Source organism: Setaria viridis, chromosome 9, assembly GCF_005286985.2.
Source record: "Setaria viridis chromosome 9, Setaria_viridis_v4.0, whole genome shotgun sequence".
In the NCBI taxonomy this organism is placed as follows: domain Eukaryota; kingdom Viridiplantae; phylum Streptophyta; class Magnoliopsida; order Poales; family Poaceae; genus Setaria; species Setaria viridis.
Genome location: NC_048271.2, coordinates 11,741,616 through 11,767,208, shown reverse-complemented (window position 1 = coordinate 11,767,208; position 25,593 = coordinate 11,741,616). Strand labels below are relative to the sequence as shown.

At 42.9% G+C, this 25,593-nt stretch overlaps 4 protein-coding genes and 1 non-coding gene across 8 annotated transcripts; 3 read left to right on the top strand and 2 right to left on the bottom strand.

Moving 5' to 3' along the window:
* Positions 1-7,965: 7,965 nt before the first annotated feature.
* On the top strand, positions 7,966-10,759 carry LOC117837445 (E3 ubiquitin-protein ligase At3g02290). 3 transcript variants are annotated; one of them, XM_034717072.2, is made up of 5 exons: positions 7,966-8,272; positions 8,566-8,756; positions 9,369-9,750; positions 10,168-10,277; positions 10,370-10,759. In XM_034717072.2, exons 2-5 carry the CDS (start codon positions 8,649-8,651, stop codon positions 10,394-10,396), a joined length of 627 nt encoding a protein of 208 aa, XP_034572963.1. In that variant the 5' UTR covers positions 7,966-8,272; positions 8,566-8,648; the 3' UTR covers positions 10,397-10,759. The 3 variants fall into 3 exon arrangements, with proteins under 3 accessions (XP_034572963.1, XP_034572960.1, XP_034572961.1); XM_034717069.2 differs by having other exon boundaries at positions 7,967-8,272; positions 8,429-8,756; XM_034717070.2 differs by lacking the exon at positions 7,966-8,272 and having other exon boundaries at positions 8,280-8,756.
* A 134-nt stretch (positions 10,760-10,893) lies between these two features.
* LOC117837443 (uncharacterized) lies at positions 10,894-13,927 on the bottom strand. The gene is made up of 8 exons (XM_034717068.2): positions 13,772-13,927; positions 12,926-13,070; positions 12,714-12,836; positions 12,579-12,622; positions 12,372-12,497; positions 11,532-11,616; positions 11,395-11,451; positions 10,894-11,300 (listed from the first exon to the last, which is right to left on the bottom strand). The coding sequence occupies exons 2-8, from the start codon at positions 13,055-13,057 to the stop codon at positions 11,214-11,216; spliced, it is 654 nt and encodes a 217-aa protein (XP_034572959.1). The 5' UTR covers positions 13,058-13,070; positions 13,772-13,927; the 3' UTR covers positions 10,894-11,213.
* A 167-nt stretch (positions 13,928-14,094) lies between these two features.
* Positions 14,095-20,507, top strand: LOC117837442 (ultraviolet-B receptor UVR8). Of its 2 annotated transcripts, XM_034717066.2 has the most exons (9): positions 14,095-14,307; positions 15,900-16,157; positions 16,813-17,006; positions 17,100-17,147; positions 17,999-18,071; positions 18,332-18,503; positions 19,023-19,454; positions 19,567-19,758; positions 20,040-20,507. In XM_034717066.2, exons 2-9 carry the CDS (start codon positions 15,905-15,907, stop codon positions 20,116-20,118), a joined length of 1,443 nt encoding a protein of 480 aa, XP_034572957.1. In that variant the 5' UTR covers positions 14,095-14,307; positions 15,900-15,904; the 3' UTR covers positions 20,119-20,507. The 2 variants fall into 2 exon arrangements, with proteins under 2 accessions (XP_034572957.1, XP_034572958.1); XM_034717067.2 differs by lacking the exons at positions 14,095-14,307; positions 15,900-16,157 and adding an exon at positions 16,629-16,739.
* Positions 20,508-20,723: 216 nt separating this feature from the next.
* On the top strand, positions 20,724-20,795 carry TRNAD-GUC (transfer RNA aspartic acid (anticodon GUC)). The gene has a single exon. It is a non-coding gene; the product is annotated as a tRNA-Asp (tRNA).
* Positions 20,796-21,890: 1,095 nt separating this feature from the next.
* On the bottom strand, positions 21,891-24,400 carry LOC117839023 (probable UDP-arabinopyranose mutase 1). The gene is made up of 4 exons (XM_034719254.2): positions 23,918-24,400; positions 22,845-23,095; positions 22,585-22,753; positions 21,891-22,477 (listed from the first exon to the last, which is right to left on the bottom strand). Exons 1-4 carry the CDS (start codon positions 24,257-24,259, stop codon positions 22,145-22,147), a joined length of 1,095 nt encoding a protein of 364 aa, XP_034575145.1. The 5' UTR covers positions 24,260-24,400; the 3' UTR covers positions 21,891-22,144.
* Between the last annotated feature and the right edge of the window lie 1,193 nt (positions 24,401-25,593).

The window sequence follows — 25,593 nt, the reverse complement described above, 5'->3', positions numbered from 1 at the left end:
AAATGGCAAGTATAGAAAAACTAGAATTTTCGGGCTTGAGCAAGAAGAGGAGGCTATTGAAGGTGATGAGAATCTTAAAAAATACATAACAAAGTATTATAAAGGCCTTTTTGGTTCACAAAAGAGAAATAACTATTCTATGAACGAATCCATGATAGAGGATCTTCCTCAAGTGTCAAGGGAGGAAAATGAGATTTTAACTAAAAGATTTACTGAAAAGGAAGTTAGAGACGCCATTTTTAAAATGAACCACAATAAAGCGCTAGGACCTGATGGATTCCCACTAGAATTCTACCAAGTGTTTTGAAGTCTTATCAAGAATGACCTAATGTCCATGTTTAAAGAGTTCCACAACTGCAGGCTCCAGCTTAAATTTTGGGATGACCTAATGGCCATGTTTAAAGAGTTCCACAACTGCAGGCTCCAGCTTAAATTTTGGGATAGTAACTTTAATCCCAAATCTTAAGGAGGTCAAAATGATACAGCAATACAGGCCAATTTGTATGCTAAATGTTAGCTTAAAAATATTCATAAAAGTGATAGCTAATAGACTGAGCTTGGTGGCTAATAAAGTCATTAGACCATCACCAACAACCTTTCTACCTGGAAGGTATATTATGGAGGGGGTGGTCATTCTACATGAAACTATCCATGAACTGCGTAGAAAAAAACATAGTGGAATTATTCTCAAACTAGATTTTGAGAAAGCATATGACAAATTCAATTGGACAGTTTTGGACCGGCCTCATGAAAACAAAGGATCAATTCCTATCCATGGGCAAGTTTGAAGTACATAATGGGAATCAAATAAGATTTTGGGAAGATGCATGGGTTGAAAATGAAACTTTGACGAAAAGATTCCCATCTTTGTATAACATAGCCAGAAAGAGAAATGAAACGATTGCCAATGTTTGTAGCAATGTTCCACTGAATGTATCATTTAGAAGGGCATTGACTGGAGATAAACTCAAAAAAAAAGCTTAAACTAGTGGCTGAAGTGGCAGAACACATGCTAAATGACCAAAAAGATGTTTTCCTTTGGAAGTTAAATAAAAACAAGGAATTCACAGTGAAATCAATGTACAAACACATAATGCAGCATGAAGGAACCCCATCTTTGTGTGCATCCTGGAAAATAAAAGTTCCTCTCAAGATCAAGGTGTTCATGTGGTATTTGAAAAAAGGTGTTATATTGACAAAGGATAATCTGGCCAAAAGAAGATGGCAAGGAATCACTAAATGTTGTTTCTGTAACTCTGAGGAGACAATACAACATTTATTTTTCAACAGTCTAATGGCAAGGTTCATTTGGAATGCTGTGTATCTCTCTTTTGGAATTCAACCACCGACTAGTGTGTCTAATATGTTGGGACCTTGGCTTAGCAGATTAGGAAACAAATGTTGATAGGTGCCTCAGCTCTTTGCTGGGCAATTTGGTTGAATAGAAATGAGGTAGTGTTCAAAAGAGCCATTCCTAACTCGTTTGTGCAGGTGATTTTCAGGGGGACTTGGACAAGAACATGGGCGATCCTCTTTAAAGAGGAAGAGAAAGCTACTTTGAAGGACAATTGCCGCAAACTGAAAACTACTGTTTTGGACTTCTTCAATAAGAATGGATGGAACTGCAGAAATAGATTACAAGCATAGCAAGTCTAGTCTGGATGGGGTTCTGATTTTCTTCTCAAGGGAGTCTCTCATGGCGCCTGGTTGCCAATGGATGCCAGCAGAGGGATCTTCAGCAAGCCCAGCTGGAAATTTTTAAATTCTGTCATGAACTAGCGTTCTTGGCCTTTTGTTTCTGTTGTCTAGAACCTATGTGCTGTTTGAGGTGTGGGTAGTGTGAGAGTTTTGGAAGACAGGAGCAAGCTTATAGTTTTGCTGAAGGTTGCCATCAGGATAAGCGTCAGCAAGTCTGATTGGCAGCTTAGAAGTTGTTTCAAGAGTCTGTTTCGTCGGTCCTCGTGTTTCTCTTGTGTAGAACTCATGTTGAGTTTGAGGTGTGGGCAGCCTGAGTAATGCAGGTTGTAGTCGGCAGCTGTAAGATTTCAGATTCTGATTGCGGAGGCTGGAACATTTTCCTTAATCTAAAAAAATAGTTTGTCTGCAGGGGTGCTTCTACAATTTTGGAGATGGGGGCAGTATCCACAGTACAAGATTGTCAAGTGTCGTGGTACTTGGGTTTTACAAGTAAAAAGCACCCCTTCTCTATGTAGCTTATGCTAGAAAATAATTTAATAAATTACTACATCTGATGTGAGGAATATTAGCTGTTTTGCCAAAAATTTCAAAAGTATTTGGTTGCCATAAAAATGTAGATAAGTTTCAAAAGTAGCCTAATTTCGTGAATTTTAATTCTAAAAATTGTAAAAGTACATTGTATTTTTAAGATAAATGGGTTTGTCTTCATTTGTTTATCACTAGAAAAAGTTTCATGATTCTTGGAGGTGATTTAGAGGTTGTTTCGGCCGACTGAAGTGATAGAAGTGATGGAAATGTCAAATAAAAGATGGAAATTAGAAACTGGTGTCACATCAGGGAAGGAATTGAGTTATCTTTCAATGTCAAATAAGGAATTTCCTCAAAGAAGAATCCTTGAGTAGAAATTTGAAATGTAATTTTGAGAGGGTCTATTTCAATGGAAGCCTTAGTTTGAAAATATCAATATACACTGGATAAACAACAAGGTGGCAAGTTGTTGTTTTGGAAGTTGTTGGCACTCATGCAAAGCAATTCTAGATAAACCTTCAATTCAAATCTTGGGCATCCAAGTGACCTACTTTAGCAACAATTTCCATGTGCAAGCGAACCATAACTAGCATTTGTTCATCAACGGGAACCAAGCATTATGACTTTATGAGCCTGTACGTTTAAGCTATGAACCCCGCACTCTTAACTTTCTTTGTCACCTTTGTTTCTTTCTCTTTGCAAAGGATGGTGCTTCTGGTGGTTTTAGCGAGTTTACAAGGTAGAAAAGTTAATGCTTTTGCAACAAAATATTTTTTATTGTGAAGATTCGAAATTGAAAAATCAATTATATTTTAGTTCTGATCCGACTTGCAGAACTTTATTTTTGAATTTTGCAATGTAAGATGGTAGTACTACTTAAAGGTAAAATTATAAGTAAATATAGTAGTAATCACTGTCGTAATATTTGTAACTACAACAGGCTGCAGCATAATTATCTTCACATAATTCCCTAGAGCTTTTTAGATGCCATAATTTCGATTTAAACTGCTTGCAACGAGTTAGGGCGCACATGGTCATCAATTAGATACAACCTTCTTCAGGTGGACTAAGATTGTGTATCGAAGCCAAAAAATAGCTGTGAAAGGCTATGTGAATGAGATTGTTCAAGAAAAAGAATGACATTTATATATGTTCAGTTGTGTATAGGCATTTTGCTGATCTAACAAGCAAGTGCACTCAGAAAAGCTGTTCAGGTCGCATGATAAGGGACTTCTTCCAGCACGTCAAAATCAAGTTGAGCTCAGCCGTAGGTTAGGTCGCTTTGGTGTATCCGGCGATTAAGTGCCTTGAAGCCTGCCCAAGCTCTGATTTGTCGATTACTATTTACTAGCTAGAGATCAGCTTGATGACAAGCCACACGTTGCTGTCATTTGGAAGCTAATCTCCCCGTTCGGTAAATACCTTTAGTTTGGTCAGTCGCATCTGCTTGTGCTTGCACGCCCCGACACTGATTTTCTTACTAGAATTCCACCGACGCCGATGATAATCATCTCATTACTATAATTAATGCACTAATGCAGGTTCAGTGAATGACACGGTGCGCTGATGCAGCAGGCGAGCAGCTAGCTGACCACTATCTAGTTTCCTAGCAGCTTTAGTTTCATCACAGCGAAGTTGCAAGTTGACGAAACTCTTCTCCAGCGTTTTGAAGCAAAACAAGAAATGAAATGGTAACGGGGAGAGGAGGAAAATAGGGTTTCATTAACATCAACACCAGTGTGAAGCTAATGTTCTAGTATCTTCATTTGTAAATGCAATGACTTTCTGTTGACTAGCTGTGAAGTTAATGTTCCCATATAATTCAAATATCAAATTTTGTCGTGAAGCGCCCATTTTCATTGCATTTACGAATGAAGATATATAGAACATTAGCTTCACATTGCATTTAACACTAGCTGTGAAGTGATGATAGCTACACATTGCATATGAGTAGTATCTATCTACCGTTGACTAGCTCCAAACTACGGTCTTACATTTACAAACAGAGGACCGACGTTCCATTTCATTCAAATTTCAAGTTTTGTTCTAGACCTGTTCTATACAAAACTTTGCCTTACGTCCAATCAACCGCTCACATTAACCTTAAGCATCATATTATAATCTCAAGCCCCCGCGTCGCCTCCCGCTCGGGCGACACGGGCGGCGACCGGAACCCTAGCTGCCGCCGCTCCCTCCCTCCTGTCCACCCCACCTCACTGTCACCGGAGGGTGCCATCGGAAGCCCGCACAACCCCTAGGAAAGTGGCAGCGGGGTGATTTTGCCCTGTCTTGGCCGCATCCGCTCAGATATGGGTGGGAGACCGGGAGGTGGCCATAGCGAGCAAGGGGCGGCGAGCTTGTGCCGGCGCGGTAGGGCTGGCCAGGGGCCGCGGTGGCAGCGCAGCGGCGCAGAGCGAGGAGGCCTCCTGGCTGCCGTGGGGCTTGGCGAGCGATCGATCAGGCGTCGGAGCTGGGCGAAGGGGCTGCGGTGGCGCGCGCGGCGTAAGGTGAGGCGACGGCCGGCGGTGGCCTGCGCGGGGCGGGGAGGCAAGGCAAGCGCGACAACAGGCGTAGGGTGAGGGCGACTGTGGCAGGAACCCGGCGGGGCAGCATGGCCGCGCGCCTGCGGCCCAGGAGGCGTCAGGCCACGCGCAGGGGCGGCCCGTGCGCGGTGAGGGGCTGCTCATGGCGGCGCCCAGATGCAGACTGAGGAGGTGGTGGCCTTGTGCTGGATTCAAGCAGCGGGCGGCTGCTGTGCTGCAGTGGAGCGAAGGCATGGAGAGGATGTGCCTACGAAGTTCTCAGTTGCGTCGTGGTGGCGTGGTCGACGGCGGCCTGCACTGCTGCTTTTAGCGACGCCGTGGTGGCGTAGCTGCCTGCGGTTGCGCGGGTGCGCATTAGCGACGCTGTGGGGGTGTGGTTGACTGCATTGACCCCCTCTATGCTCCGGGCTGCTTCATTACTAGGTCGGGTTAGTGTGGCAGCGAGCGAAAGCCTTGCGACGATGACGCCTTTAGGCGCCACGCTCCTCCTTGGAGGCGTCGACATGCTGTCTACTCTCCCATCGGTGGGATGTCCTCATGGCGAAAGTCGTGCTCTAGTCAGAGCAACGATGACGATGTCTTAGGACGCCGTTTCTCTCGTTGGAGACATCGTTTCGGAGGATCCCTCGGTGATGGCTGGTGTCTGCTTTTTTTGGAGTGGCCACTAGGTGGTTGGCGATGGTGTCGGCGGTCTAGCGGCAGTCAATGGTGGCTACTCGTGAGTCGGCTTCGCGGCTTACAGCGGGATGTGGCAGCTAATCTTGCTTGGCAAGGTTAGCCGGTGCATAACAACTTCGTGAGAAGGCGCAAGCGGCTACGATGGAGCGATGGCTACATGACTTGCAGCGGTTCATGGCGACCAACCCTGCATGGCAGCGGTTGGCTCAGTACGAATCATCGTCGGTTACAACGGCGCAAGTGGTGACTTGCGGGTCCTTAGCTTCATCAGGCGATCGACGCTGCTCGTTTGGGGTGGTGGTGGACCGATGGTGGTGGTAGGGCCATTACCATGGTGGCGAGCGTTGAGGGGCTGCCACGTAGTGAGGGAAGGTTGCGGTTCATGTCGATGTCTCAATCCGACCGGGCAGAGTGTGCTGGGGATGAGTTGAGCTCGGTACGTGTTGATGTCCGAATCCAACTGGCCAATGCGTTGTTGAGTTGAGTTGAGTGTGATGGCGTGGTGCGGCATGTGTTGATGGCTCAATCCAACTTGCCGGTGTTTGTGTTGTTTTTTTTCCATTTGTTGTTTCACCCAGTCTGAACTTCATCTTCTTTTTTAATATAATCGGTAACTCTCCTGCTTGGTTCATTTTAAAAAAAAACCTTAAGCATCATATACTATCTTCACTCATAAATGCACTGATTTTTTAAAAAAAACTTTGCCAAATTCGAGTCAGAGAGGTTTTTCGATTGGTCATATGAGAATAGCATCATTATATTTTTTGTAAAAGGTAATTGCATAATACAGTAGTTTTACAAATGTCCATTAGCATGTTCAGATACACAGTTATGTCAGAGTGATCTGATCTATCTGAAAAAGGTACCATTTACCAAGCTAGTACTTTCTCTGATCACTAGCACGAGCCACGAAGGCACAATAACATAAACCCTAACATTAAAGTAATTTTTGGTACATGTAAAACATACCGTATCGTTATGAAGCTACTTTTCTAGATCGGCATAAACATTTTCATGGACAAAAAATATACACAAAACAAAATGAAAAGTCAAAGACTTAAGGTACGTTTAGCTGCACACGCAACGCAACTGCAATACGCAAGTAATTGGCACTCCTTATCTACACAAGTTTATTAGCTAGTGAGACGGATAACATGAGTTAGCTAGTGACATCATCATCATCCTTAACTATGCTGAATGGACCTCTGGGTGGCAGATAAATACGATGTAGAAAAATAAACATGAATTAGATGTCTGACGTGAGAGTGAACGTGATTAGTCGCATGTTTAGATTATATACTATGCGACTCCACCACCACTCAAGAGGTGTTTTTTTTTTTGGGATACGAGATTAATGTGCAAGTTGCAGTCTGGCCGCCGCCATTCCCAACTAAAAAAGCCACCGTAATAAAGAGCAAAGCTGCCCGTCCAAGCAAACTTTTTTTTATGGGAAAACAAATGCATCACTGAATAGACGATAAGTTATGGAACATTTTGCCACTCAGGGACAAAAGTATCATTGATGAGGAATAATTTAAACTGAATGACTGTTTCTGCTGGTTTACTTGCCGGTGACTAGCCAAGCTAATGAAGCTGATAGGCACACTGAGTTGCCATTTCAATACGTTTATTAACACACATCAGATATTTCAGATGGTCCACTTTTCAGTGACTAACTGGTTGGCCTATACCCCTATACCAGATGGTTCACATGTCAGTATCCTGTTTATGTAACCCTTCTTGGTGCATATAGGTTAAAATGGAAGCCATCAAACTGACTTGGATCAGTAAAATAGATAGGCCGGTCCATTAATCAGGAGAATTGAACGCAGTCAGTCCTGCGTCAATATAATGAAATGGGGCCTCCCAACTCCCAAGCAACACTACTGATCCTATCTATGCTCTGGCCCTATCTAAATTTCTAGGACACGTTTTGCTTGAACACCCCTTCAAACTCAAAATTCCTTTTTTCACAAGCCTCATTAACTTATCAAGCTAGTAACTCTTTTATGGTTTCAGTATCTACAATTTGGGATCCAGGATATTTGTGCCAATATTTTTGGGACTATGCTTCAAGATCCTTATGTGAAATATTTTTGTTGAGTTACGGTGACATTGTTTTTAATAAAAATTCATAACATATGAATCTTGATGCAAATCCATATTATGACACTCCTACAAATGATGATGATGTTTTTTTTTTGCAAATAGGATACTGGGAAATTGAAATAACCCCAGTTTACAAGTTACTATTATTAGTCAAACTTTACTGCAAAATCATTAAGCATAAATTCCTTTCACCAATTCTTAAGTACAGTACAGCAATTGTGTCCACCAATATGGAGGACATATGATCTGCCTTTTTCCAGCAGGTAATCAGGGAAGATTTGGACTTTGGTGCTATCATTAAAAATAGCAATTAGCACCTTTAAAAGTGCTACAAACAGTAGGCTTTGTTGTTTGCCAAAGCAAGGGCTAGACTCGTAATTAGCGCCGTCACCAAGATTCTTCTCCCTCTTTTATTTCGTTTTTATTTTTATTCTCGCTCGCTTTTTCTCCTTTTTTTCCTCTCTCACTTCCTTTCGGCCCCTCCGTTGCACTCGTTCTCGGTGCAACAGCAAATCGCAGCTCGCAATGCCTTGCGTGCCAGCTCCGATCTCCTGACCCCAATCCAATCCGCACCCCACATCCGACTCCACCAACAAACAAATCCGTATCACCCTCCGATTATCCAGGACCGTTGCACTGCCAATCCGCGTGGGGGGTTGGGGGTTTAACTCGATCGCTCCGTGGCCTGTCTTCCAATCCGCCGCCAAGAACTCGCAGTAAGAATCGAGTCGCAAAATTGAGTCTTTTCTGTTTGTTTGTTGAGTAGTCGCAGCAGCAGCAGTAGCACCTAGTCACTGGCGCCGCCGCACTCGGCGCCGTCGCCGCGGCCGGAGCCTCCGGGACTGATCCTTTAATTGGCCACTGCTTCCCAGATACGCGCGAGGAAGGGGAAGGGAAATCTGCGCTGATTTGCAGCGGCGATTCGAGTTGCGCTCCGCCTTTTTATCGCGAGCGATCGGATTTATTCCGTTCTTTCTTTTTTTGTCCCTGAACGGGCGGCGGCGAACAGGGGAGAGCCCAAGAATTGGAGGCGGCGCCGCCGGCGCTACTAGAATCCGCTGCCTGGTTCGAACTGAAGGGGGGAGCCGAGGGATGGGGTCCCTGCTGTGCTGCCTGCGCTACCCAGAGGACGGCTCGGTGGCGCCGCCCGTCTGCTGCTTCTGCCTGCCATGGCCTTTCGTTTACCACGGCGTGGACTCGGTATGCTTCTACCACTGCGCTATACTGCTATGTATCTCTCACCCGTCTGTCACTGCAACTGTTTTGGGTATTAGCGTGTTGTTGTGGTAAGGCCTGAATGAATTTGTTGTGCATTTAGTTTATTTTCTGCATGTGTAATTGGGTTATTTTGAGGATGCTTACGGATCCTGCAAAATACGTGATAGGATTTGGGGATCCATGCCAGCACTGTCAGGTGGTGCCCGTTTCCATGTTCTTTGATCTTGCATGCATTAGGCCGTTTCTGAGATTGCCTTGTTGCGATGGACTCCACGGAGTTTCAGCTTACATTGTTGGATGGAGCAGCATTGTTTGTCACACTAAGGAGGTGGTGTGGAACAGTAAAACGTATTATAGCAGGTTTTAAATTTCTAATAAACTGCCATAATTTGTTTGCAGCTCATCCGGTTTGTTATCAGTGACTTTGGCAACATATTTTGAGATCTATTTTAGAAGTTTGAGCTCACATGACTTGATGCATGTTGTATAGTGGACTAAACTGTCATCTTTGTTTATTCTGTTCACATACATTTTCTCTGCATCTGGTCTTTCAGTCAGTTGTTGTGCACTGTCTTCTAATCACCTCCTTCCCAGGGCTCTGCTGCTCGTCACAGAGGTGATACACGGGTCGCTCCTGATCGTGGAAGGATTCCTCTTGCAGCTTGCACCTCTGCAGGACAAGTAGATTCAATGGATACTTTCCGCGCTCCTCCAAGGCCTTTGCCTTATGATGATCCTCGATTCAGCCCTCCGATGGTGCAACACCCAATAGTGTCAGGACACGACAAATCATCAACACATTTTCAGAAACCTGGACAACTTACAGAAAGAAAGAATACTGATATTGGATCAACTTGCACATCTCAAAAGGTTGATGGGTCATCAGTAAAACATCACTTAGGAGGTTCAAGAATTGATGGAATACAAGTCTCTGATTCTTCTGACAATGAGGATGACTGTCCTATATGCCTAGAAGGTTAGTGGAAACAATTGACACAGATCTCTCCTACTCAGAAATTGTCTTTTCGTTCAGCAGATACTGGCTTTACAATTTACAGGTTTGGGTGTCTTTTATTCATGAATAAAAGGAGATCAGTTAAACCATGTAGTTTTAATTGCAGACAGAAATACATGCTCATTCATTTGAATCATTCTAAATATGGACATGCCTAAGTGCTCAGTGATGATGGATTGCTAGATTACTAATTTGCTTCGATGACAATTATGAACAGAACATCATGTTAGCTAATTTATAGCTGGGAAAAGAGGGGTGAATATGTTGGAAAGATGTTCTAACTATCGTAATACTTGTTATTATAGTTTATGCACAACGCCATGCATTTATGACTTCAGTATTTCCTGTGTTCTGAATATTATACTTCTTTATCTGCAGAATATGGTTATGAGAATCCAAAGATTGCATTGCAGTGCAACCATAATTTCCACCTTAGTTGCATTTACGAATGGATGGAAAGAAGTCAAGCTTGCCCAGTCTGCGCAAAGGTGAAGATTATTTGTACTTGATCAATATTGTTATTTTAAGCAGGCAGAAAACATTTGTATTAGATCTCTAACGACAAAATGTCCAATTGCAGGTTATGTTGTTCAACGATGATGAATGACCCTGCTGAGGCAGAGTCTTCATCGATGGCAAGTGGAAAACCCAGGCTAAATCCAATATTCTGTGTACATAGCACTGATGGAATACAGTCGCTAGATTGTTTGCTGAAACTTCCAGCGGCGCGCAAAGATTTGATTTTTCTTTGTAGAGTAGAGAATCCATCCCCCACTTTTTTTTGTTTTGTGCCAATTTACATTTGATATTCTAAACTGATGGGGTCATTGATGTTACATGTCCACGATGATGGTTACGTTAGGTTTTCATGCTGAAAATCTTAGGTTGTGCAAACCTCAGTTTGTGGCTGATATTCAAAGTGAATTAACAAGAAACAGATTAGTGGCCATTAGTGCCACCTCTTGGCCAATGATTTGCAGGAGGATTCTGTCTGAAGGTTTTTGACAAAATGCCAAAGGTCTAAATTCAACCTTTAACTATATATTACCATTGCAGAAATTTCTTAGGTAAAATGATATATTGGACCAGAAAGACAGTGAAATATTTAGTCTAAATGACAACAGATCAATTCAAATGCTTTGTTGGACATCTTTGCATATCCCATTCCCATCAGATATGAATACAGAGTAGACTCTGCTTTTTTCAACATTCTGATCTATCTTCCATATCCTATCACCTCAGAATTTTATTCAAATGTGTTCACTAATAATGACCACATCACAATTATGGAGACAAATAATTCCATGTATTCTTTTGCAAATCATTTATAAATTAATTGTACTCCAGCTTATTGTTAAAGTCTGGACTTCAATTTTTATTCCTTCAAACATACACAAGCACACTAGATGTTCCTTAGACCATCGTTAAGCTCCATCCTTTGCAGCCATCTCAAACGCCCTCATGAATGTACTTGGAGGCTGGCCACCACTGAGTTGATATTTTCCATTGATCTGAAAGGTAGCGCAGTGAACAACAAATGGATAAATTATTTAAACATTGACCGGATCAAAGATGATAAATATCATCATCAGTTAGTCCTCATACCACAAAGTGAGGGACACCGGAAATACCAGATGAATACTTGTTGAGTTCTTCCTGAACCTTTTGACAACAAAAAGGATATATGAGCCCTGTCATCACAGGGATATGGCACTGAGGACAGAGTTAACTGGAATGCGTACCTCATCGACTCCTCTGGTAGGGTCTTCAAGCAGCTCTTCTGCGCCTTCTATGCCCACCTTTCTTGCAGCATCCAACAAAACCTGCCTGCGATACATGAACTAATTTAATCAGATGACTCAACATTAATAGAGAAAAAAAACATTCCAACATAGAAAGGATGCAACATGCAAAATACTTTCAGTTTGCATGATAAATTTCGGGAGGAAATCGGAAAAAGAACCTCAAACATAGAATGCTTTGAAGCCTGAAATTATTGACAACTAGCACCTTAGTGGTGGTCCATCATAATTTGATAGCTATATCCTTTGTAAACAACAATGCAGGTCATATAACCATTCAAAAATATGGGCCAGAGATTATATGCATTTTTTCTCACAGTCCCAGTCAAAATGAATATCAGCCATACCAGTAAAATAGATCTAGCACATGACTTACTGCAAATTTGTCTTATTCATCAGTACATTTTCAATAAAACTTGCATTTAAGTGTCTCAACTCACAATTGAAATTGAAAAATATATGCTTAGATTAGATGTACAATGAATATTCAACCACTCCCAATATTTGGACATTGTCAGCAGAACATATGCATCGAACATCGATTGTGAAAGCCTTATTTACACAAACTGATGCAGCTTCAATATTTCCAGTGGATGACCAATGACTCAAAATATGATTTTTTTTTCATATGGACCAATTAATGACAGGGCTAGATAAAAGATAATCTAGGAGAAATATAAAATAAATTACAGAATACACAGGCTAAGGTAGCAACAAAAATAAATGCACAATAAAAGATTACGATTAATACCATAATCAACAAATTATATGAATACTCACTTGTCACCGATATACTTTCCTTGGCAAAAGTAACTCTGGAATAATTCTTCTACAAGAGCATTTTGCTTGCCATAGCCTTGATGTCCAGCAAGTGTTATGAGCCTATGGCTATCCATTGTATTCCCACTGGATTAAAATCTTTACATCAGTGTGTGATGTTGCATCACATGAATGTGAGAAGCAATAGCTTTAAAACCATGTACTTACGTCAACCCTGACATGTCATATTCAAGTCCAAGTCCTCGAAATATCTGAAACACGAGCATCAGAGCATGTCAAACAGCTAAATACATTTTCTGCAAAGTGAACAAAGTATACTATGGCAAGGCCAGATGAAAGAACCTCTGTCATGCGAGATGTTGCACGCTCAAATTGAGCAGGGCCGAATTTCATCTTGTAAAAGTCAGATTTCCTGATGCCTTCCTTAGGCGCATCAGGGTTCAGAAAGAACGGATGCCAACGAACCTATCAAACAAACATGTCCACACTAGGTTAACACTGCATAAATAAGTTCTGAACCCAGATCATGACGGTGATTTGAAGAAGAGTGAAACCTCAAAATCAAACTTGTCCTTGCTTTGCTCCATCGCTTTCTCGAGGTTCTTTTTACCAACAAAACACCAAGGGCACACTGTATCCGAGCTCACGTCAATCTGGATGAGCTTCTTCCCAGTGTCTGAAGCCATGGATCTTGTGCACCTACAGTTTGCAGGCAGCCAGCAAACAAATTGGTTTAGCTTCCCTCTAAGAAAGCTTTGATCGACAATTTGGTAGTAGCATGCAGCAAGATGCTTGTTAATGATTCCTTTGTGCTGAAAATTACTGGATTAAATATCGAGAATTTCCATGACACTGAGAAGTGGGGAATATTTGCCCCTTCCAGTAAGATTTTGGTTGAAGAAACTGCCTCATGCATGATAGATTGTCTCAGCATAGCACAATTTAATCCCATGCTTTTGCTGAGATGACCATATCCTCAATTTATTTTCCCATTGTTCTATACAAAAAAATCACTGCAGAACACAATACAATTCTCAAACCAAGAAAATGTGTTGAATTCAAAATTAGGATCAAATTGTTCTTCACTGCCAGGTTTTTGTAACCAAACACTCAACGACTAACGCATCAATCTTGGTCTCCAGTAAGATAAGAATTAAAATCGCGGTAACCCCCAAGGCCCAAATGACGATGGTATCAATATGCCCAGAAAGAACCGCGCTCCATCCTTTTCCTAACATCCTCACAAAATTATGCGGCAGAAAATAGCAAAATTTCTCGCTGCGGTCAACTAGTACCTATCACCTAAAGCAACTACCATCGCCATCTTTTGAAGCAAAGGCGCTTAAATAATTAGCATAAACGACGATTAACACAGATGAAACTATAAACAAAAATCAAACCTGAGAGCGCTGGGTTTCGCGACGGACGGGATGCGAACAGAGAGGAGGAGGCGACTTGGAATACAAAGCACGAGAAATTTCTTCGTTTCCCTACCCCTTTTGTTGCTAGGGATTTGATCCACGTTCCCCCCTCTTGTAGTTTGCGGAAGGAGGAAGAAGCAGAGGCAGGTAGCTGACGTCAGGACTCAGGAGGAGGAGTTTGGTGAGCTCGGTCTACGGCTATATACGCGGCACGCTCCTGTGCACCCGGCGACCTACCATTACCAACCTGCCCTGGACCGGGCTCACGTTGGGCACGTGACCTCCGCTCTCCGCCGTTCCTGTCTATCCTTTCCCAGGACCTCGGGAATCCAGAATTCCAGAAAAATCCGGTGGTCGGTGCCCATAGACAAGTGTGTGTGCCCCGAGGAGGAACAAGGAAGCGAGGCCATTCCGCCGCGGGTCAAACGAAGGGAAGCAAGCCAAGCTCCCCACCTTTCGCCGAATCCGCCCGAAAGACTGCATCGTTCTTCCTCCTCCTCGTTCCATCCATCCAGGTGAGCGCCGGAGCTTCCTCTGTCCTCTCGGATTTCTTTTCTGCAGCGCATGGTGTTGTTTCTTGCGCTAATTGGCTCCTCAATTGCCGCCTGATTTATTTGAGGAAACAGAGGTTGGGGAAATCGGGGACCTTGTTAGGCTGGGGAAAGATTGGCTGTTTATGCAATTCATTCGAATCATGGATAGTCCCAATTTAAGCTTGGTCGGACAGCGGCCCCCTTTCCCGTAGATTAGGGAAATGATTGTTCGTTGTATCTCTATAGTAACTCGAGGCTTGGTTGTCCTTCTTTCTTCCAACAAGAGGTGACATATTCCTGAACCAGTTGCATGTCCTGATGGGCATTTCGAGAACTATTGGGCGGAGTGGTTCTGGATGCCTTGATCCTATTCTTCCAGCAGTTTCTTTTGTACGCTATGATGAGCTACGGTTGTAGTCTCTAACAAGTTGGGACGTTTTAGCCAAGGTGATCTAGTTTGCAACTTCAACTTGCTCTACTTGCAAAATTTTGTAAGTCCGACTTGGGAATCTTTGAAAGATCATGGCTTTAGAGCAAAGTTTCTCATCCAATCAAATTTCCCACATCGAATTGCCAATTTGATGGTGTATTTGTTGAATGTTCAGTTCCAAATGGTACATTTGTTGTCCTCTCTATATCTACTGTAGGATTAGCAGGTCAGATGGTCTCACTGATGTCAATTCTGTCTTTTGATGACGACATGAGTTATTAATGAGAACTTGAAAGAAGACACGAAGGTGTGAATGGAAACAACCATTCATCAACTCTGGGCAATTTTTTGGCGATGATTTTGTTTATATAATTTATTCGAGTCATGGATAGTTCCAATTTTAAGCTTGGTGTGGCAGCCCCCTTTCTCTTTGTAGAAATGATTGTTTGTTGTATGTCCTGATGGGCACTTCGCGGGCTATTGGGAGGGAATGGCTCTCCATGTTCTTTCTGCAGTTTCCTGTTTACCCTGCGTTGAGCTGTGGTGCCTTATGCTCGTATAGCTCCATCGCTGCACCATCTTTGACAAGTTGGGACCTTGTTAGTCAGGGCAGTTTAGTTTGCAGCTTAAGTTTTCCCTCTTTGTGAAATTTTATAAATCCGACTTGGGAACCTTTTTATTTTGAGGGGAACTGAGTTGGGAACCTTTAAAAGATCATCATTGTGGTTGTGAATTAGAGCGCATTTTGCTCATCCTCCCAAACTTCCTGCATCAAATAAATTATTTGATGGTGTAATCGACTAATTGTTTTAAGTTCAGTTCCAAAGGGTGTATTTGTTGTCTACTGTAGGATTAGCAGGCTGTATGGTCTCGATAACGGCAATTTTATCTTTTGACGATGACGTGAGTTATTAACAAAAACTTGAAATAAGACATGAACACCCTAATGCCGTGAATGGAAACCAACATTCATCAAAGTTTGATTTTTTTTGGCAAAACTGCTTTGTTTTATCATTTTAGGCTATGAAATAGCATCTCTACGGACTTACTTCCACCGTTCTGTCTGTTTGTTTATTAATTTAATTGTTGCACCGTTCTGTCCGTATGTTAACATACTTGTCTTGTATGCATCATAATCAACTAGGGGCCATGGATGTAGATGATGTGCTCAGCAACCTGCGTGTTGTTGGTGTTCCAACAAAAAGCGCAATTTACATATGGGGTTATAACCACAGTGGCCAGACTGCGCGAAAGGGCAAGGAGTGCCACTTGAGGATCCCCAAGAGCCTCCCTCCTAAACTATTCAAATTGGGGAATGGGGAGAGCCTAAGGTGGACCGATATTGCATGTGGTCGTGAGCACACTGCTGCAGTTGCTTCTGACGGATCACTCTTCACCTGGGGTAAGTCCTTTCTGCTCAATTTGTTTGCAGACTTGCAGTAGGTGCACACTAGAGTGTCAAATAAATTAACGAAATTGAAATGAGAGATATTGCACCATAATATTGGACTGAGGTGTTACAGTTGAGCTATATATTTCTTTGTTTTGCCAGTAACATTAAATGCTAGTTGCAACTGTATATAACCTTCTCTGTAGTGAAAGAACTGTCTACCGATCAAAAAAAGAAAGAGCTATGCTTCTGTTCATGTGTACTTGGTGCATTTGCATTTCTTAGAAATTGTTTTCTCACGTTTTTGTTGTCAGTTATGCTTATGCCATTAATTTCACTGCCTTTTTGTTCACAACTTCACATTAATTTTACTACCTTATTTGCTCTTCTACGATGGTTCTTTGATCAATTCCCTGCTGTCGTGCAACTCCAATATCCGTAGTTTAGTGACAAGTTCCAAGTAATTGTAAATACTACTGTTATTCTCAGAAGGTGCATCTAATTCAGTACTGAGATTTAAATTGGCTTGATTCAATGAGGATTAGAGCATGAGGAACTTTTTCTATTGGAGTGCTTCATTGACAGTGATGAAAGGTACTGCTTGATGTACAGGGATTTTGTTTGTGACTGGAATGCGTTTCTTACAGTTCAACTCGAATACATACAGGTGCTAATGACTTTGGCCAGTTGGGAGATGGGACCGAGGAGAGTGCAAAGGAACCCAAGAAAGTCAAGTCACTGGAGACAGAGCTTGTAAAATCGGTATCTTGTGGTGCACATTGTACAGCTGCTGTTGCTGAGCCTCGAGAAAACGATGGCACGGTGTCCAAAAGCAGACTTTGGGTTTGGGGACAAAATCAGGTTTTCTGCAATAACTTTTCACTGGATCAGCAATCCTTGAGAGGTTAATACAATTATTCGACAAAGTATTCACCATTTGCATGCTTGTGGCAGGGTTCAGATTATCCTCGCCTTTTTTGGGGAGCTTTCACACCAGACACAGTAAGTTCATGAAGTAGTGATATTAGTCACTATATTATGTTTTCCTGTTAGTTTGCCAAGCTCATTCGATTGGGGGAAAAACATAGAAACTTGTGCTAACATGATGCATTGCATTAAGTAGTTGGATCCTTATTTCTTATGCAATATGATGACATGATTTTTACCGCCCGACCTTTGACGGGAGTATATGATAGCCTTGCTGGGTGGAATGGATTCAAATATTCCATGGATTTTTGTTTCTTTGCTTCCACTATTCTTTGGGTTTAGTTTCACTGGAAACCTTTCCAATTTTGTCTCAAGAAACTCATGTAGATTTCTCACCCCTGGATTAGTTTATACCCTTGTCTTATTTTGATCTCATTTAATCCTCAAGGATTCAAGGTGTCTTTGGTTCTTTTTGTGTCTTTGTTCCAGTTGACAAACTTGTTTGTGGAAAAGGTGGCACTTTGTATGCTTTCTAGTCAGATTGACTGTATGTTGTGTTTTTATCTTTCTAGAACCATATCTAGGTGTACATTCTGGCATTGTAAATCAATAATCACATCATAATGGATTAGTGCTGGGTCCATGACTAGAGCAAGTTTGGAGAATTTGAATGGGTGTGTGGATTTGCTCTCAGTGCCACTATTCTCTCCTCCGTACCAATAGACAGCTCTGGTTCTTAGTGCTAGTTTGTGTACTTAAAATGTATATAGGTTTGTGCCATAAGTCTTTAGATGTTTTAGCTTTGCTCAAGTAATTGTGTAATCCAGAATGAGAAACAGGCTGGACGTACTTCAAAGTTATTGACACAGTGCATTTGGTGTGCAGTTCTTTTATGTGAATTTTTTAATATATTTGCATATTCGCAGGTGATTAAGCAGGTTTCTTGTGGAGCTGTTCATGTTGTGGCTCTATCTGAGGATGGTTTGCTGCAAGCATGGGGTAATGCGCAACCTGAGTCTTAAAAGACACGTTTCTTACTCATGATTTTTTAGGACAACTGTACCGGCCTGTTCTTTACTGACTTGGTGCATACCTTATCAATCAGCAGTGATAGAACTCAATGTTTAGGCTTCAAGATATTTTACTTTGACTATGTGAAAATCACTTTTGTAAAACCATCAATGGGGTGCACGCCCACTTGGTTTCAATTTTTAGTTCCTGACTATTAACAGGACATGTGCTATTTTCTTACTAACCAGGCTACAATGAGTATGGTCAGCTTGGCAGAGGCTGTACTTCTCAAGGACTTCAGGGAGCTCGTGTATTAACTGCTTATGCAAGATTCCTTGATGACGCCCCTGAGCAAGTGAAGATTGTTAGGGTGTCATGTGGCGAGTACCATACAGCGGCTATATCAGAAAATGGGGAGGTGTAAGTCATCTCAAGGGAGCTGTTCTCTGCTGTCAGTGACTGTTGTGTGGTTTATCACGTGACAACATAGAAGCGTTTTGGAGTATTGAAGACTAACCACAACTAACTGTAGGGCTAACTGCAAGAGAACAAGCCAGTTTTATTTTATCTAGATCTCATGTAGATCATTAGTCTCAATGTAGCATCTGTGTTGCGCCATGCATTTTTGCTGCTATTTACGATATTTGAACGCAAAGGTCCAAATCTTATCCTCTTGAGTTCCCCAATGTTGACAAAGAAACGTGTCTAATACTTAAGACTTAAACGATTGCATTACTATAGTTGAATTATAACTTGTCCATGCTCTGCGGATTCTGTCGATTTACTAGCCTAGATATTGCTGAGATTGTTAGCTTTCATTTTTCAAATTGTTCACGGCAAGTCAAAACCTTAACCATTTCACATCTTAACTCTTATCATTACACGCCTACCAAGCATGAACTTGATTGTTTCTACTTATAAGATCTTCGGGTTTTGTAGGTATACTTGGGGACTGGGAAGCATGGGGCAGCTTGGCCATTGCTCCCTCCAGTCTGGAGACAAGGAGCTGATCCCTAGGCGAATTGTTGCCCTTGATAGAATAATAATTAGAGACGTGTCTTGTGGAGGCGTTCACTCTTGTGCTGTAACTGAAGGTGGAGCTCTCTATGCATGGGGTGGAGGACATGTGGGCCAGCTGGGTGTCGGGCCCCAGAGTGGCTTATTCTCTTGCTCTCTTAATGGATCTGACATGCTACTTCGCAATATCCCAGTCCTGGTCATACCATCAGGTGTTCGTCTTGCTACCTGTGGGCACTCTCACACACTTGTATCTATGAAAGATGGCCGTATATATGGGTGGGGCTATAATAGCTATGGTCAGGCGGCAAATGCAAAATCTACTTATGCTTGGTTCCCCTCTCCAGTTGATTGGTAGGTTCCAATTGCACCATCTCATTTTCTTTCTGGGTTAAACATATGACTTTTTGTTCCTACCTTTGTTACAATCAACTCTAGGTCCTTAACTATCTTTCGGGTGATGCAGGTGTGTTGGTGAGGTGAGGAGACTTGCTGCTGGAGGTGGACATTCAGCTGTTCTGACTGATGCATGTTCGTTAAAAGAGCTGTGTGAGTTCAAGCTAGCAGAGACTGTAAACCTTTCTAATGCTGAGCTAATAGAAGATGTTGCATCACGGACTGGTGCTGATGCCTTGGCACGCTTGTGTGAGAAACTAAGGTACACATACAGAAATTCGAAGGCAGGTCGTGATTGTTTTCGTTGCTCTCATACTGAATTAAACTTATGAATATAGTTCTTTGGGATCTAATTCCCATAAAAGCTAAATAAACTATATGTATCTATTAGAGTGAGAACTGGTTGTCAGTGATCAATTAGTGCAGTAGCACAAAGTTCGCAGTACCAGTTAAGTTTGCTTTTTTTAGGCCTTTCATTCCATTGTATTTTACCTAGCCAAGCAATACGTTCTTCTATATTTCTGATTTTTGGCATTATCGCAGGGAACATGTGCATGATCAAGGAGAATGTGAGCTCCTGGAAAAGCAAGTTCCTGGAGAAGTCAAAGCTAAGGCCGGTTAGACACTGATGAATAGTTGAAGCGATCAAGGCTGAAGCCGATTAAACCGATAGCAATTCATCTAAACCTTAATATCTTTGATCTCCCAGTAATGTTATCGATTCAGACATTAATTGTTGTGGTCTATGCGATGGTGTGTGGACTCCATCAATTTTATTCTGATTGGTCTGTAAACTTCCATTTATGTGCCTCTCAAGTGTATCGGAGGGCCAGAGAGGCTCCGTATGTATCATGGACTTGGTCCGACAGTCAGGTTGTTGTAGAACCTAATGGAAACCTGTGGGTGCAACTGTAAGTGTGATAAACTGAAATTTGCACCAATGCTTGTGCACATTGTTGGTCAGTATTGCTGGTACTGATAGTCTATAAAGAAGGATCGATGCTGACTTTATTGCCTGGGGTGGGGTGGCTGTTGCTTCTGTGTGATTTTTGTTCTTGTCACGTGGTAAGCCTTTTTACCGGTGGTTATTGGTGCTACAATTGTCATGTTTGTGAATCTGATGTTAGGTCTTATTCATAGTTTTGAGCATTCAGCTGATGTGAGGGACTCGTGCTAGAGAAACTATCAATCGTTAAAATTAATATGCTGATGCGATCATTCAACAAGGTCGTTGTAGTATAGTGGTTAGTATTCCCGCCTGTCACGCGGGTGACCCGGGTTCGATCCCCGGCAACGGCGTTTTTTGTGTGAACCTTTTTTTCCCGTTCTGTTATTTTACCTCCTTTTGTGTTTTTTTTGTGAACTTTTTTTCCCGTTCTGTTATTTTACCTCCTTTTTGTGAACCTTTTGTTTTTCCCCCCGTTCTGTTATTTACCTACTCGGAAGTTCAGTGAGTTTGCGCTTCCAAAACCACTTGAGATGGAAGTCTGACAGTCTGGATAAAAGGAGGTGAGATAATTTCTTGTCCCGTTCTGTCTAAGACTATTAAGACGCGGACATCTCGCACGTTCCATCAAATTCGACAAATGCTAAGGGCAAGTACATTGGTGTCGTCTAATAGGTAGTCTCATGCATTGACACGTAATCTTGAGACGATTCAACAGGCAACTCGTACAATGGGTTGTCCTATAAGTTGTCTGGTAGTGGTATATAATTCCTTAATTTGTGCATAAGAAAAATAAAATATTATGAGTTGCATGGCAACAATAACTCATACAATGGTTGTTAAGTTGTCTCGTAGTCCTACAATTTAGCTCATGAGGTGGTTGTTTCGCGAAGCAACGACCTCTTTCTCTCTCCTCGCTCTCTCTCCTCCACATCATCAAAAATCCTACGTGACACTGCATGAGACGACCTATGAGACCGCTGACGTGTAGCAATGTACTTGCCCTAAGCCTTCTCAAGTCCAATTCACAGGCGATCATGATGAATGCTCAGAAATTCCAAGGGGCGAAACCAGCCGTGACCGCAATCTGGGTCATCACTCCTACATATGCGGCCAGCTACACTGACAACAGTGCTGGTTTTCTTTAGCATTCGTGGAATTTCGTCCTGATGCAAGACAAGATCAGCCGTTTCACGGGTTCAGGCCCAGGTTGAGCAGCTGCACTGGTGCTTTACTGCAATGGTGCAAGGTCCTGCCGCAGTTCAGATTTCAGAGTTCCACCAGCTAGAAGCCTAAAACTCAGAATCAGAGCTGCCCACAACATGCCAACAATCTGAAACCTGAAGTGGTCGCCAAGCCTCTTCAGCTCTTCCTATCGGGAGAGCTGGACAACTTGGCAACGTCAAGACAAGACAGCAGCAGTGCATAACACCACCCAGACACAATGCTTGAACACAAACAGTGCTTTGATTCTCAAAATTACACGATAAATTATTGTCTTGAATTATGTAAATGATAGTAACGACAAATCCCTTTCATCAACTACAAAAGAACAACGGTATCATAACAACAAAGAATTATAAAAGCTGCTGCTGAATTAATCTCTCTTCCCTCTCAAAAAGAGCTATATCTATGGGGCCTAGGCAGGCCCCAATCATACTTTATCACTTCGAAGGGGAAGTGAAGACTCCAGGGGCTCCATCTACTTGGCCTTGCCGTTCTCAGCTGCGGCGGTGGTCGGGTTCAGCTCATCCCAGGCCTCGATCCAGGTGACCATGGCATCGGCGAGCTTGGCGAAGTAGGGATCAATCTTGCCCAGCTTCTCCTTCACCTGCCCAGAGAGGTAGATGTAGCACTTCTGGACTGTGTCACACTCCTTGGGGATGGTCACGTTCTGGAAGAAGGGGATGATGTCCTCCTGCCAGAAGATGCCCTTGTATTCCTTCTTCAAGTTGACGAAGGGGTTGCTAGCCTTGCTGTGCCAGATGTATGGCAGGCCAGTCTTGACACCCAGGCTCAAGTGGTCGCAGATGACCTGAATTTTATTTGCACAGTTTAATACAATGACATCAATTGGAAAACATATGATTTGTAAAGGAAGCAACTAATGCAACTGCAGCAGAGAGAACAGAGACCACACACCTTCACACACCACCCAGCCCACATGTCGTCGTAGCGGCCAATAGGCTGGCCATCACCCATGAGACCAAAGTACATGGCAGGGCCAATGAGATCCCTGTCGAAGGCAAGGTTCATGCCGCACATGGGGAACAAGGTTCCCTTGGGGATTGTCATGACAGCATCAACATACCTGAAACCAAAAAAAGGAGTTAGCCACAACCCATGATGCAGCAAAATAGTTGCCAGAATGTAAGATGAAAAATGAGAACAAACCGCAGCACCTTTCATTCCTCTCCTTAGGCTTGACCAGCTGTGTGGGAGCATCATAGTCAGGGATGTTCAGCCACAGGCCGTGGGAGACAGCAGTGTGGGCACCCTCCCTGAGGCTGAAGGGGTACCCACGCACAAAGTCAGCACCCTCACGGTACGGGTCGTACAGGGTGTTGAAGAAGAATGGGGTGGATGGGCTGAGGAGGTTCTTGATGTGCTGCTCAAGAGCATTGATGTCCTTGCCCGATGGGTCCTTGGCAACCTGAATGACAAACAAAGACATATGGTTAATGTGACAAAATAGCATAAGTGCAATTATGTTGCTTGTTGTAAAATCACGATGTTGCTACTTATAGGATGACAAAAACTCGCAATTTGAGTGCATTGCTCGATATTACTGCCAATGTTTCAGACAGATCACGATGTTGAGTTCCACCCTCAACATTATGATCTAGTGGTGTGGATCTTACAAGGTGAAAGGTGAAAATTTCAAACAATGTCTAAGAGTTGAACCTGGTAAAAGGTGAAAAAAATTTCACCCAGGTGTGAATTATAAAGAGCTAACCTAAGTTGACCTGAATTGTGCTTACTGCTCGGATCAGATCTGATTCGAGTATCCTAGTACTAGATCCAATGACAGCAGAGCATTACAATAAGTTTTGGCTAATGCATGCCAAGTTGTGATCCGCGACGGGATCACATAAACAAGGGCCCCTGACCAAATGAAAAGGACCCCTCTAACGACAAAGGCACTAGCTACCAGTACTAAGCGGCAAAATCATAACAACCACGGGCAGAGGAGGGGTGGCTGCTGGCTCTGTTCCCTCGGAACGAAGCCACTACAGTTACTGAGCACAGCATGATGTCACGGATCGAGATCCGCAATGCCAAACCACCACCCAAGCTACGGATCAACGGAATTGACCGCGCGTGCCGAGATCCAGATCTGATCCGGCCGGATCTGGGCGAATTCGAGCGAATTGGCCCCAGATCCGGCGCCAAGATCCCGCCTTTCGATCGGATCCAAGCGTCAATTCAACGAGAATTAAACGAGAACAGTAAGAGAAGAGAGAAGAGTGCATACGAAGCAATCGTCGTCGATGGTGTAGATGTACTTCTTCTTGGAGACCATGTAGCCGAAGCAGCGGCATGCGGAGTCCTTGAAGGAGATGCAGGAGGCCTTGGGGCCGAGGATGCGGTTGATGTCGTTGCGGTTGTAGAGCTCGTAGTCGAAGCCCTCCGGCACCTTGATGGTCTTGGCCGGGTCGCCGTCCTGCACGATGATGAGGTGGTACGGCTGGAAGAAGGGCCGCCACATCTCCAGGAAGTCGAGGTTGCGGATCGTCGGGATCACGATGTCGAGCTCGTCCTTGAGCAGCGGCGTGGAGGGGACGTTCGCCCCGGGGACCGTCACCGTGCCCGCCATTGCTGCTGGTGCCGCCGCGAGGTTCCGCGCCTCCTCCGGATCTCGATCTCTCGGCCCCCCCGCGCTCAGCTGCCGGGAGAAGAGGAGATCTTGGGAGCAGAGGAGGAGAGAGGAGGGGTTGGGAGGTGTGGGGTGAGCCGTGGGAGGAGGTGGCGTTTATATAGGACGGAGGCGTAGGGAGGGAGAGGACTTTTAATTTCCTCCCCTCCTCTATCTCTAGTCTTCCCTGCCCTTTCTTGGTTTTATTTATTTATTTACTTTTTTTTGTTTGTTATCTTTCTGAGTAATTTTTTTTTTTTGCGTCATGTGTGTGCTGAATTTTCGAATGGGTCCAAAAGAGGGCTTGGATCTGGGGCTGGCATGTCGGTGCGTCGGAAGCTACCGTAGGTGCAGTAGTACTGATGCGGACACGTTTTGATGCAAATTCATTTTAGTGCCTCCATCACATACGTGCCTCTGCATAGCCATATATTTTTCTTCTTTTTACTCCAGTTACCAAATTTGAAATTACGGTCTTACTTGTGCAGCCACATAGTAGCTCCTCAAGTATTGTCCATCTTCTTACTATAAGAGTGACGCTTATAAGCGTCATTTAATAGATGGCATTCCTTGAGTTGGCATCTAATAGTATATATCTTCATATTATACCTACATAAGTCGTATATTAGAAAATAATATGCTTATCTACTTGAACAATAATAATATAGTAGTAAAGGCCTTGACAATGACTACAAGGTAGAGATTAAGGTTTGGAGGCTTTAGAGTATAAACGAAGGGATAGGGATGAGAACATGAAAGGTACAAAAAAAGTGCGGGGACTTTGTGTGGCTATTAATATCACGATAAAGTTTGTAAATACATCATTCTTTTTGCAATTTGGAAAAAATAGACAATATTAGCAAGAGGGAAAAGCATGTTTTATTAACATACGTAAATTCTTAGCACATACATTCATTTCATTTTTTTCCCAAATGTTGTGTGGGTCAATATTGAAGTAATTGTAGGGGGGAAATGCTTATTGCTACTACTTCAATCCACTACAATTTTGAAATGATCGGTTACAATCGTATTACAATTTACAAGATTACATTTCTATTTTTTTGTTGCCATTATGCAGGCTAGTGAAGACATATTTGTAGCGCTTTTATAGCCTATTGATGCAATTCATTAATTTTTTTAGCAGTGACTAATTTTAGCACAAATCAATTTCTGAAAAGGATGTAGTTCGCTATGTGGGCTGATATTTAAGACATGGGAAATGGGCACAATTTTCCTAACCAAAGGGTACCCCTTGTACCATGCTTTTACAACTACTAACTACTGATTGAATCCGT